Source organism: Aureobasidium namibiae (assembly GCF_000721765.1).
Source record: "Aureobasidium namibiae CBS 147.97 unplaced genomic scaffold scaffold_1, whole genome shotgun sequence".
In the NCBI taxonomy this organism is placed as follows: Eukaryota; Fungi; Ascomycota; class Dothideomycetes; order Dothideales; family Saccotheciaceae; genus Aureobasidium; species Aureobasidium namibiae.
The window spans coordinates 1,189,094-1,200,448 of record NW_013581208.1 but is presented as its reverse complement, the minus strand read 5'-3'; the positions used below and the strand labels follow the sequence as shown (position 1 = coordinate 1,200,448).

The 11,355-nt window shown below is 51.2% G+C and overlaps 4 protein-coding genes across 4 annotated transcripts; 2 read left to right on the top strand and 2 right to left on the bottom strand.

Annotated features, from left to right (window-relative positions):
* Positions 1–210: 210 nt before the first annotated feature.
* On the top strand, positions 211–1,256 carry M436DRAFT_59732 (uncharacterized protein; the record flags this gene model as incomplete). The annotated part of the gene is made up of 3 exons (XM_013576634.1): positions 211–497; positions 546–767; positions 884–1,256. The coding sequence occupies 3 exons, from the start codon at positions 211–213 to the stop codon at positions 1,254–1,256; spliced, it is 882 nt and encodes a 293-aa protein (XP_013432088.1).
* A 116-nt stretch (positions 1,257–1,372) lies between these two features.
* Positions 1,373–2,068, bottom strand: M436DRAFT_59731 (uncharacterized protein; the record flags this gene model as incomplete). The annotated part of the gene is made up of 1 exon (XM_013576633.1): positions 1,373–2,068. The coding sequence occupies one exon, from the start codon at positions 2,066–2,068 to the stop codon at positions 1,373–1,375; it is 696 nt and encodes a 231-aa protein (XP_013432087.1).
* A 705-nt stretch (positions 2,069–2,773) lies between these two features.
* Positions 2,774–5,572, bottom strand: M436DRAFT_15269 (Het-C-domain-containing protein; the record flags this gene model as incomplete). Its single annotated transcript, XM_013576042.1, has 3 exons — positions 2,774–3,655; positions 3,734–5,161; positions 5,216–5,572. Coding segments are annotated over 3 exons (2,667 nt in total), but the record flags the coding sequence as incomplete, so codon positions are not given.
* A 3,280-nt stretch (positions 5,573–8,852) lies between these two features.
* On the top strand, positions 8,853–9,774 carry M436DRAFT_9714 (uncharacterized protein; the record flags this gene model as incomplete). The annotated part of the gene is made up of 3 exons (XM_013576024.1): positions 8,853–9,092; positions 9,146–9,453; positions 9,510–9,774. Coding segments are annotated over 3 exons (813 nt in total), but the record flags the coding sequence as incomplete, so codon positions are not given.
* Between the last annotated feature and the right edge of the window lie 1,581 nt (positions 9,775–11,355).

The window sequence follows — 11,355 nt, the reverse complement described above, 5'->3', positions numbered from 1 at the left end:
ACTCTGGACTGATTTACAAAAGCAGTTGCGGAACAAGACAACACTTTCAAACATCTTCCTGCGTTAATTGCGACCTCCCACAACACTTGGACTTTCACTTTGTGTGCTTCACTTCAACACGCTAACTCAGAAACTGGACAACAATCTTTCTTCTTTCGTTTAGCCACGCACATCACTGGTCAAAAAGATCCCACTCCTCGAGACTGCATCATGTCTGCGCCTGCAGATGTTCCCATCAAGTTAGAGCACCGGCCAGTCTTTGGTTTTCTGCCTTACCAACTTCCTGAAGACAACACATCGGCTCACCAATCCTTTCCCTTTCTGCCTGGTTACAGGCACATCTCTTTTGAAGAACGGCGCCTCGAAGACATGGAGTCACCACCTCCGCCCATGGCCACTGGGAAGTTTGGAATGTTTACCGCAAGTGCTCTCAGATGTCTTAAAACAGCTTTCAATGGCCGAAAAGAATTCACAAGCCGTGATGTCGACCTTGTCGAGTAGGTAGCCATCATCTCAAAGTGATAATTCTGTCTAACCGCGTTTAGGCCATTGCTCCCTCTCGCCACAATTCGCGTCCCTTGGAAGGATCATAATCCCGCAGTTTTTGGCATCCACAAAAACATTCTTGAACACTGCAGCCTCTTCTTCAAAGTCCTGTTTGCTCGAGATGTCGAATCTCCTGGGTCTCCCATCGTACAGTGCGAGCACGCAATGACTCGAGTGACCGAATTGGAAGCATCCGTTGTTGCATTCAGGATCTACGCAGAGTGGGTCTATTCAGGTCTAATTCGAACGAAAGACTTGAAGCTCGACGGACGCGAGGGAGACGAAACAGCTTTTCACAACATTGGACAAGCGTACATACTTGGTGAGAGACTGCAAGACTACGGATTCAGAATGCAATCGTCGACTTCCTTGTGGAGACGATCATCATACAACGCAAGATTGATCTTACTCTGCCCACGCTCATCTTCGACAAGACTTCTGTGACCTCACCTCTGAGGAGACTCCTGGTTGATCTCTATGTCCTGTATGGGCACAAAGATTGGATGAAGCTGGACGGGTCCAGTGAGAGCATCTCTGCCACCTTTCTTTCGGATCTGTCAACCGCGTTCCTCGCACGCAATAGCCATGACAGCTCGCCTACTACCAATGAATCAATTCCCAACGGCTGTCGATACCACGAGCATCCGGAAGGGACGCTTTGTCCGTTGACCAAAAGCCACCCTCGAGAAGTTGTTGAGCAAAAGCGATGAGGAGAAGAAAGTCCATATGGGACGCTGTGTTTGAGGTGTTGTGTCTGTCAGGGGTTGGTACCTTGCTAAGAGAAGAACAGGATAGGTAGCGTGCATGAAAGTCTCTGATTTTCGCTTTATTGAAGGTAAATAGAGGCGCCTGTCGCACTGGCTTCTACCCGCCTGCCATAGCTACTGTGTACTGCCGAAGATGCTTGAGGCCATACGCTTCTTCTAGGAGCAAGGGGAGGAGGAAGAACAGACTCCGTCTCCATGCCTTCCGCATACTCGCTAACTCTCCCAACGATATCGTAATCTCCCAGACCTCCAGGCAAATCGTACTCCGTTACTTCCAAGTACATAACCGGTAACGTAGTATCCACACCCATTCTCCTGGCGACCCTTTGCATGATGGTAGTAAGCCCCCTGCGGTACGACTCCCAACAAGCTTGATTTCTCCAACCCTCTCTGAGAAGTACAGCATAGACGGCAAGATAGATCCCAGCAGCACAGAGAGGAATCAACAACGGCACCGGTTTTCTCGAAACACCATAAGCCTCGGTCATCTCATCGGCAAAAGCGTCATCGGCTTCGCGCAAAAAGTGATCGAGATGACCATGCTTGCGAGCATTCTTGCGAAAGCGTCGAAGTGTCGATCGAGAGATGGTGTGTACTTGCGAGGCCGTGTTGGATGACAGCAGTCCCCGTCTTGCATCACCATGATGTGCTTGAGCATCGAGTTGTTCACGTAACCAGTCGCGGTACGAAGAGGAGTACTCTCGTCTCGAATCTGTGTTGCGTTCTTCTGCCTGTTGGCTAAGTGAAGGAGGCATCGTGGACGATTTATGAGAGATGCGTGTCGAACGGAGAGTTTTCGATGCAAGAACAAATGCAGCAAATCACGGCAGAGGGGTGACATTTTTTTTGTAGCATCATTAGGAGTCATACAGACTAGGTAGCAGAGCAAGAGTCAGAGGCCTACGGCATCAACGAAATTCAACTCTAATGCCCTCAATGCAGATTCCACAATGTGCGATGGGTTTTTTGCTGACAGGGAGGGTGGATGAGTCAAGCATCAACGTGTATAGAGGTTGTTTGAGTCTCTTCCTTGGCGCCTTATGTAGATAAGGCAGCAACTGCCACAACCAACTCATTCATACCATGATAAACTGTAATGAGCAGCCATGCCTCGGATGTACCCTCAATGGCGATACCTCATTGGAAAATCAACGAAGACTAACATGACCAGCTGGTTGATCAGCGACAGACCGTATTGCACGTCCTCGATCTCATTGATAATCACGACTACCTACATCTGGTATGTGACTTCTTTTTCAGATGCATCTGTTTTCATTTCTTCATGATACTGTTCTGCCCCAATGCTGACTGTGCAATGCAATTCTTCCAACTCAAGACGCGAAAGCCAATAAAGCTTACCATCTGCGACCTTCGTAGCCGTTGCCATCATCACGACGACCACCGCCATGGTGTCTACGTTCTTGGCCATCATCGCCAGGGAAGCCACCAGGCATCTCGTCCTCGTCACGACGACCGTAGCCCTGTTCCTGACGGCCAAAGCCCTGTTCTTGACGACCATAGCCTTGTTCCTGACGACCATAACTGTTGTTTTCCTCACGTCCGTACTCCTGTCTTCCGCCGCCATACTCTTGTCTGCCAAAGCCTTCATCGCGTCTTTCGTTGCGGCCACCGAAGTTATCACTGCCGTATCCAGGGCGATCTTGACCGTAGCTGGGGCGGTCATCTTGGCGCTGTTGGTGCTGAGCATGGTAGGAGGCGCCAGGGAAGCCTCCGCTGTTGTCGGGACGGGAGTAGGATGGCTGCTGCTCTTCGCTCTCGTAGTCGTTGTGGTGGTTCGAGCCGTGCTTTCTGTGCGAGCGGCGCTCGTCGTCATCGTCGTCGTCGTTGTCATGTCTTCTGCCATGGTGCTTTTTTTCGGTCTGGTAGTATTCTCCAGCAGCACCAACGCTCTGCTGTTGAACTTCACTCTCCCAGCGACCGTCGGGTCGCTCGTGACGACGCTCACTACGTTGCTCATAGCCACCGCCTTGAGTAGGACGAACCTCGGTGGTCTGTTGGTAGCCATATCCAGAGTTGCCCTCTTGATCGTAACGGTTGTACTCGGTCTTGTGACCGCCGCTAGGATACTGAGTAGTCTTGTACTCTGCCTGTGCAGTATGCTCTTGACCATATGGTCTCGAAGATGGACGCTCTCCAGTCTGCATATAGCTCTGGGAGTAGGACCCGTCTTGGTTGTGACTTGATTGCTGGTAGGTCTGAGTCTCACCCTGAGATTGGAAGGCGCCGCTCAAGAGGCTGCCGCCAACACTGCCCACAAGACCACCGAGGAGGCCGCCAAGAGCACCACCACCAACTGCCTCACCAACAAAGTTTCCAGCTTGCTGCTCAAAAGCGCTAGTAGGGCGGCTGCTGGGACGACCGTAGTTCCCAGGGCTGTTATGCTGTTGGTTACCGCTGACAAAGTCGCTGACACTCTCCATGACTGCTGCGTGCGCAGCTGCAGCTTGAGCGTTGTTGTGCTGCTTCTGCTGGAAAAGAGGCTTGCAACAGCCATGGCCAGAATCCTGCACACCCTCTTTATGATTTTCGCCGTGCTGAACTCCGTTCCTACTGAGCTGACGACGAAGACCGTCACGCTCGTGCTCCGACTTCTCCTGCCACCACTGCTCAACAACGCCGAACATGATATGACGTCCGTCAGCGGCACCATCATTGCCAACCTGACGCAAGGCAGGGTGATGGAAGACACCGTTGATAATTCGATCAAGAGTCCTGGCAATATCGACGTTCTCGTTGTCCCAGCATTGGACGATTTGAGGGACAACCCATTTGAGTACAGCGCAACCAATCTTGCCAGCAGGCTCGTTGAGGATGTTGGAGAAGTGGTCCTTGGAGAGCATCGAGTGGGTGGGATCGGATGAGTTGTCATCGTGGAAGACAATCAACTGCTTATCACGACTGCTCTGAATGACTTCGGAAGAACCAGTGGCGAGCTCCTCCTTGACCTGGCTGATGATGGGCAGGACGAAAGGAGCGAGTAGCGAGAAGACAAAGATGTTGAGCTGCTCAGTGAGCTGTTCGAGAAGATCGGGCAAGATGGGGATCTTTTCGATGGTCTCGTTGATGCTCATCATGAGCTCGTCGTGGAACTGGAGGATGGGGTAGATCTGGTTCTGAACGTCCTGGAGCTGCTGGGCCCACTCTTCGGGCTGTTTAGGCGAGAGCTTCATGTTGCCCATCTGAGCGGCAGCAGCGTTGCTCTGCAGCTCATCAACCTTGCCGGCTTGGTCCTTGCCGCCGAGGAGGCCAGAAGGAAGAGCCTTGAGGAGCTTCTTGAGCAGACTGGTGTTCTGGTTCTGCGAACCATTGATGACACCCTCCAACTCTTGAATCTCGGATTGAGTAGCCTTGTCATCCAATTCGCCCATGACGGAATGGAGGAAGTCGACACCACCAAAGGTACCAGTCACAATAGGATAGACCTGGTGGCGAGCGCCTTGAACACGGACTTGGGTGTTGCGACCTACATGAGGGAAGATGTCGCGCTCGCCCAGCTCGATGAGAGCAAGTTCGGTGTAGTTGGAGTGGGCAGAGTAGTCTTCGAGACAATGGCATGCGGTACCGAGGAGGCGCAGGGCCTCGTAAAACTCCTTCTTGTCTCTGCTTCTGTTGAAGGATCTACCGAGATCGATGCAGCGGCCGAACAGATTGCGCACCAGCTGGGCAGACGTGGTAATGCCAAGGTCTTCCGAGGCAATGTAGTTCTTCAGGCCGGTTCTCTCATCGATGCTCAGTTCTCTCTGTTCGTCAACTGGGGCACGCAGTCTGCGGTCGTACTGGCGGGCGTCTTCGTTGTCGGCGTAATCCTTAGGGTTGTCTATGTGCTCCTGAAGGTAGAGTTAGCGGGCATCTGTAGAAATCTGGGAGCAGCGTCAGCTTACCTCAGGGCGGTAGCAACCCAGTCTCTCGGTAGTGACCTCGAACTCGCCGGTGCCATAGCCAAAGGTGAGGAAACCAAGGACCCACAGCAGGATGCGGATGGCCTCAGCCGAGACGTGCTTGGTGGTGCCAACATCGACAGCCTGCGAGTAGTCGCGGAGCCAGTTGCCAAAGTAGACACGCTTTACGTCAATCTTGCTGAACTTGGCACCTTTGGCGTAGGCGTAGGAGCTGACGAGGGTGAGAAGGGTGTCTTCGATGTCTCCATGGCGGAAGTTGACACCCTCGACGTTGGACACAGAGGCAATGTTGCCTGCACCGAAAGCATGAGCCGGGCGTGCATGCAGTAGGAAGAGCAGGAAGACGGCGGTCACAGCAAAGGTGCTGCTAGATGCTGAGAAGATGGCCATGCTTGACGATGTCCAGTATGTGAATGGTATAGCAGCAGGACATGTTGTCGGTGAAGGGGTCAATCGAGAGCTCTTGCCAAGGGCCAGCCAAGACGTTTCAAGCAGGCCAAGCACACAGCCACCGTGTCATGTCTGTGTGCTGCATCGAATTGCTTAGCTGAAGGTTGTGTCCATTGTGGAGTCCGAGTCGAGGATCCTCACGCGAGCAAACACTCTTGCTGTGAGTTTCGTGTCCTGCAACAGCTGCAGCAGCATATCAAACAATAGGTACCTTAGGTGTAGAACGGCAGCCCCTCATGTCAGAATCCTCGCAACCCCGCCAGGGTCCAAGCTCCACAGAAAAGAATGCCGTGCCCTCTTCTTGTCGGTCCCTGTCCGTCATTCCATCACGACTCACAAGACTCCCCAAGGTAGACTGCCAACCGTTTGGTCGAGGACATCATGGTCTTCGAAGGGTAAGACGTCAAACACGTGTCTGGCTGATTAGTAAACAGCTCGACAGCTCATCATCGTTGAGCTATATCGGCTTACGCACACATAATATGGCATTCACCGTCTCTCATTCAACACTTTGTTTGATATTCGACATGATCCGCCTCGCTTACATGCCGCTTTGGAAGAGTGTCCGAACGAGCCTGAGCATCCCCTGCGAACCATGACTGCCGGCAGCCTGCAGGAAGGAGCCACCAGCAATGCAATCACTCTAACTTACTTTGTTCGGCCCTGACGATCCTTCCACTCGCGGAACGCCTCCACCCGTCTCTCTTCTTGAGCGAGTCTTCGCATCCAAGTCCAACATCCACTCAGCTCCTGCCTTAACGTTGTCCTGCAAATGTCCATCCCGGAGAACAGTACCAATGCCTTTGTCCATCTCAATCGTTCGTTTGTAGTCCAGCGTCCATTGATGTCCGTCGTCCGTCGAGTCTCTGCCTTGCTGCTAAGTTCCATAGTCCAGGGATCCACCTTCAAATTGACAGCCCCAATCATGTGCCGAATTTGAACAAGCCTGCGCCCTTGTTCGTTCATGGTACTCCTCGAACATGGCTCGATTAATCCTTGATCACCTGTCTGAATCCTTCGAGCTCCACCGCTCGGCCAGCTAGGTAACAATTGGGATTAGAGCTAAATGGTAATCTCCACAGAACTTGAGCTCCAGCAGGCCTCGAGTCCTGCCTGATAACATGCTTGGATCTCGTTCGCGGACCAAGGACGGTCTGCCTGTCCTCTGTACGCTAACAATCAGATGATGACTCGCAGATACTCACTACAGGCGCCGGTCTTGGTCTTCTGATCAGAACGCTCTACGCCCGTATAACCTCCAATCAAGCAATTGGAAACTTATCCCGTTGGCAAAGCAGCCTCCACTATACCTATTATCGCTTGATCTCCCGGCCATGGGGGCTTCAATCATTCTATCCTACACAATCGATCAGCAGTCGCTTATATAGTATCTGGAAATCGGCTTCTACTGCTCGTCTAGTCCTCATCGCTTGTCTCTGCAAATCACTCAGCAAGTTGTTCATACGGCCGACCGGACCCCATTACTCAATGTCACCTTCTTCATTTGATACGAGGATACGGATCTCCAGGTGAGCAACCTAGGAAGATCTTCTAGCGGGGTCTCCGTATACAACATTCAACGCTGTCGTTTCATGCACGTGGGCGGCTTAACTGTTGGGTGAAGCCTCAAGAACGGTAGGTGTCAGCCGCAAACTCAATGGTGGAAAGTCGGAGTCAGGGTCATGATTAGTATCGGATTCTAGGCGCTTCTAGTATTAACAGTACTATCCATATACATGGTTCTTGTATCGACAGCCCAGTGGATAATTGTGGGTTGCATCTCAGCTAGCGCTCCAAAGACAACGTTCCCAATGAACAGCGATTAGACCTTCATTCCTGTTAAACGCAACCAAGAGGCATGGAGTATGTTGATGATCGAATTGATGATGCTCCAGTGCTATGCAGCGATGGACGCTGTCGTTGTAGATCTACTCAGGACACACACACAAGCACAAAGTCAAAAAACAAGGTTGAAGATGCCAAAGTCTCACGAATCATCGTGGTGGGCGGTCAATCAATCAGAACTCGTGCGGAACCTCAGGCTACCCGCTGCTCCCTGAGCCTTGACCTCAAACCCAGTCGTTTGGACGGGAAGTGACCCACAAGCCGGCGACTCGGGGTCTTTGCGCCACACCACGCTAAAGTAGGGAATCATGCGGATGGCTGATTTTCTTACGCACAACGATTCTGGACGTCTTCTCCTGACTCGACATAGTCTTTCCACATCGGCGGCCTTCGTCCAGAGCGAGAGATACTTGACGTGAAAGCTTTGCCAAAGTGTTGAGGAAGATGCATAACAAGCATCGTAAAGTCATTCGAGAACTGTCGAGTTTTCGGCTGCTGCGACGTTGATCCTTATTAAGGCGTGCAACACAATATATATCATCAGAAACGCCCTCCAGGTCAAGGCCCCTGCACGCACAAGAAAAGCCGGGATGCAGGGGAAGCGACTCGTGAGAGTCACTTTGTGTATTGCGCTTTGATCCGCAGCCCAGCTCGCAACTGAAACAGGAACGTCCTCCCCAAAAAGAAATGGGATTGGCGACTAATATCGCAGATCTGTCTTCGTTCAGTCGGCAGTCGGCTGCAATCCACGGGTTGGGGTCAGGAACAAGGACTCGGGGAATTGACAAATTCATTCATGACTCCACCTCTCGTCTTCTGTTGCTGTCATTGTCTTTTCTCTTCTCGAGAGTCGAGTCGACTTTCAGATCACTGCCACCTGCATCTAGCTTGCGAGCCACGACTCGGTCTGCATCAAGTATCTTGGTAGCTTGGTAGCTAGTCCGCGTTCATCTACGCCTTCAACGCCATCAGCTGGAGTGACACAACCGTCTTGATCCTTCTCAGAAAAGCAACGTCGCAGCCTACTCGAATCTAGGCAAACTTCGGGTGCCGGCAAGGGGTAGTTAACGGTGTCCGACCCGGAAATGCTCTTCGAGTCTAACTCTCTTTAACTTTTCGAGCTCTCCTGATCTCCACACCTCTTGCTTCGCGCCTGCGAGTCACCTTTACATACTTATTGTTCTCCTCCAACGGACCACTGTTTCAACTTGCCAGGCGCTCCACGTCCAGATCACGAAGGCGTCTCTATTTCGCTGTATCACCACCACCAATCCCGCGTGGACCTCTACTCGAAACATTGCTCTGATTCATCACCATGTCGCAAGATACTGGACCACGCCTAGCGGCGACGGTGATCGTTCTATCCATTATGGCCTACCCTTTACTGGCATTACGAGTCTACATTAGGCTGAGCACACGAGCATGGGGTGCTGACGACTGGTCTATGCTGTTCGCAGCCATACCATTCACTGCTCTGACGATAGCATGTCTGGGTGGTGCTTTCAACGGCATTGGTGGACATGAAGCTGAGCTGGGCGAGAAACAGGTCTCGATCGGCCTTCATGTAAGTTGCAATCAGTCGTGGCATACGATACATAGTGAGCTGACCGTCGCTAGTGGTTCTTCTTCTTCGAAGTCTTCTACTGCATTGCAATTGTGCCAATCAAGCTTAGTATCTCCTTGATGGAAATCCGAATTGCGAGCAGTAAGAAAAGCTTCATCATTGCGCTATGGGTCACCTCCGGCATGTTCATCGTCATGAACATCATCTCTCTTTTCGTTATCATCTTCCACTGCAACCCGATCTCCTGGGCATGGGATACAACAACTCCTGGAGGACATTGCAACTCCGCAACTGTGCTTACCAACATCTACTATGCCGATACTGCCGTCAACATTTTCACCGATTGGTTCTGCGCATTGCTGTAAGTTATCGTAGGCTGTTGTACATCTCATCTTATCACTGACATCCGTCTGCTAGGCCTGTTCCTCTGTTGTGGTCAATTCAGCTCAATCGCAACTCCAAGGTCTCGGTCGTCTTCCTCTTGAGCTTGGGTGTTCTCGCCAGTCTTTCAGCCTGCATTCGACTCAAGTACACCGTCAACCTGAACAACTCCACAGACTACATTCACGGTGTTGGCGACATTGTCATCTGGGGTTACGCCGAAAATGGTATCGGTATGGTTGTTGGCTGCTTGAGTACCTTGCGTCCATTGTTCCGCCGTGTCTTCCAGCTCGGCAGCTCGGCACCGGATGCTTCCTCCAAGATGAACGGAACCCGCTCGAAGAACGGCCGCCGCAACTACCTTAACTGCGAGTCTGGCTACGAGCTTCCTGAGGGTGCGCGTCCCACCGACAGAGATGTCATCGTCAAAGGAGGCACCGTCAAGGAGAACAGCATCCGTGACTCTGACTCTGAGGAGCACATTCTTTCAGACTACCCTGGCATCAAGATGACGAGGAGTGTCTTGCAAGAGACGAGTTTTGCTACAACATCCCACTCTGGAACCAGCCCGTAAACAACAATGGAACGACTGCGCAACTGGAAAAGATGCAAGCATAATGACAGGATTTATGGGGAGAGGCTGGGACCGTCTCATAATGAGCACATATATTCTTTCTTTTGTTATCGTATTCTATACTAGCCCTTATACCCATTTTTCTTTCTTGTCGCTATGTAATAATCTGTATGTAGAGGCCTCGACTAGATGCGAGGAAGTTGTACATAAAGAGTCAAGAAGGAAGCACCAATGCATCCCGCAATTACCAATGTTCACGATCACTGCTCTTGTGCCTTATCCAACCACATCCGATACCACTCCAGAAAGCACTTGTCGTGTGGTCAAGCAACTGCCGAGATTTGGGGTTGCCACAGTCCTTCGAGATCTCCCTCGTGTCTCGCAACTCTCTGACCATGATCTCCAACTCTATCGTAGTTGCATCATCATCGTCACTATCTCGCCAATAGACTTTCTCTCTGAATCTGCTTTCTAGGTCAGACAAAAGGCACAGAGTCATGTTCTTTTTTTTTTCTTGAAGCCATCGCGCCGCCGGCCTTTTTCTGTGTGTCTCAGGAACAAACTTTTCGCTCCTCTCCATCCTTTTTTTTTGAGTTTCTCACTCTACCACGATTTGCATTTAGGCATAAATATAAAGATCAACAGCACGAGAAACTCAAATTCCACTGTTCGCATGTCTGCGCCGGAACAGCCTTCGGAGTTTCGACTTTCGAAACATTGGGCGTAAAGTCTAAAGCTGGAGCGCACAAGAGCAACGTCGTGGGGCGTCTGGTCAACGTCGTAGTATCAGTAATCATCTTCGATGATCATGGATGGTAAATGACGGGGTGTGACTTTTCTGCTTTGAACAGTATTTGCTATATGATTTTAAAGACGGGACGAGTGGATACACGGAGGTATTTGAAATGTTGGTACAGTCAGGTCGGCATGTTGAAGCTTGGTTATGAGGGTTGGTATAGTTCTCGCTGTCTATCCTCTTCATGTGCAAGAGCAATGTCGCATAGGTAGCCGTCAAAATGCATAATGGTCTCAAGCAACGGCAAGCATTCACTCGAAGTCATGGTCCCTACGGCTCTCCATGGATGCCTCTGCAGTCCGGGAAGGACTGGACATTTTCGTAGCGCGGATGTCCGCTCTCAGATCCTTATGGGGTGAGGGTGGAGAGAGCAGGGAATGACCCCTTACTTCTCTCTCGTAGACGTGTACTTCTCTCCCATACGGCTACATGATATAGCTATAGAAGAAGTGCACAGTCATTTCATCCGCACTGTAGGGAAATGCTTGGATGCAAGAATCAAGGCGGCTTGA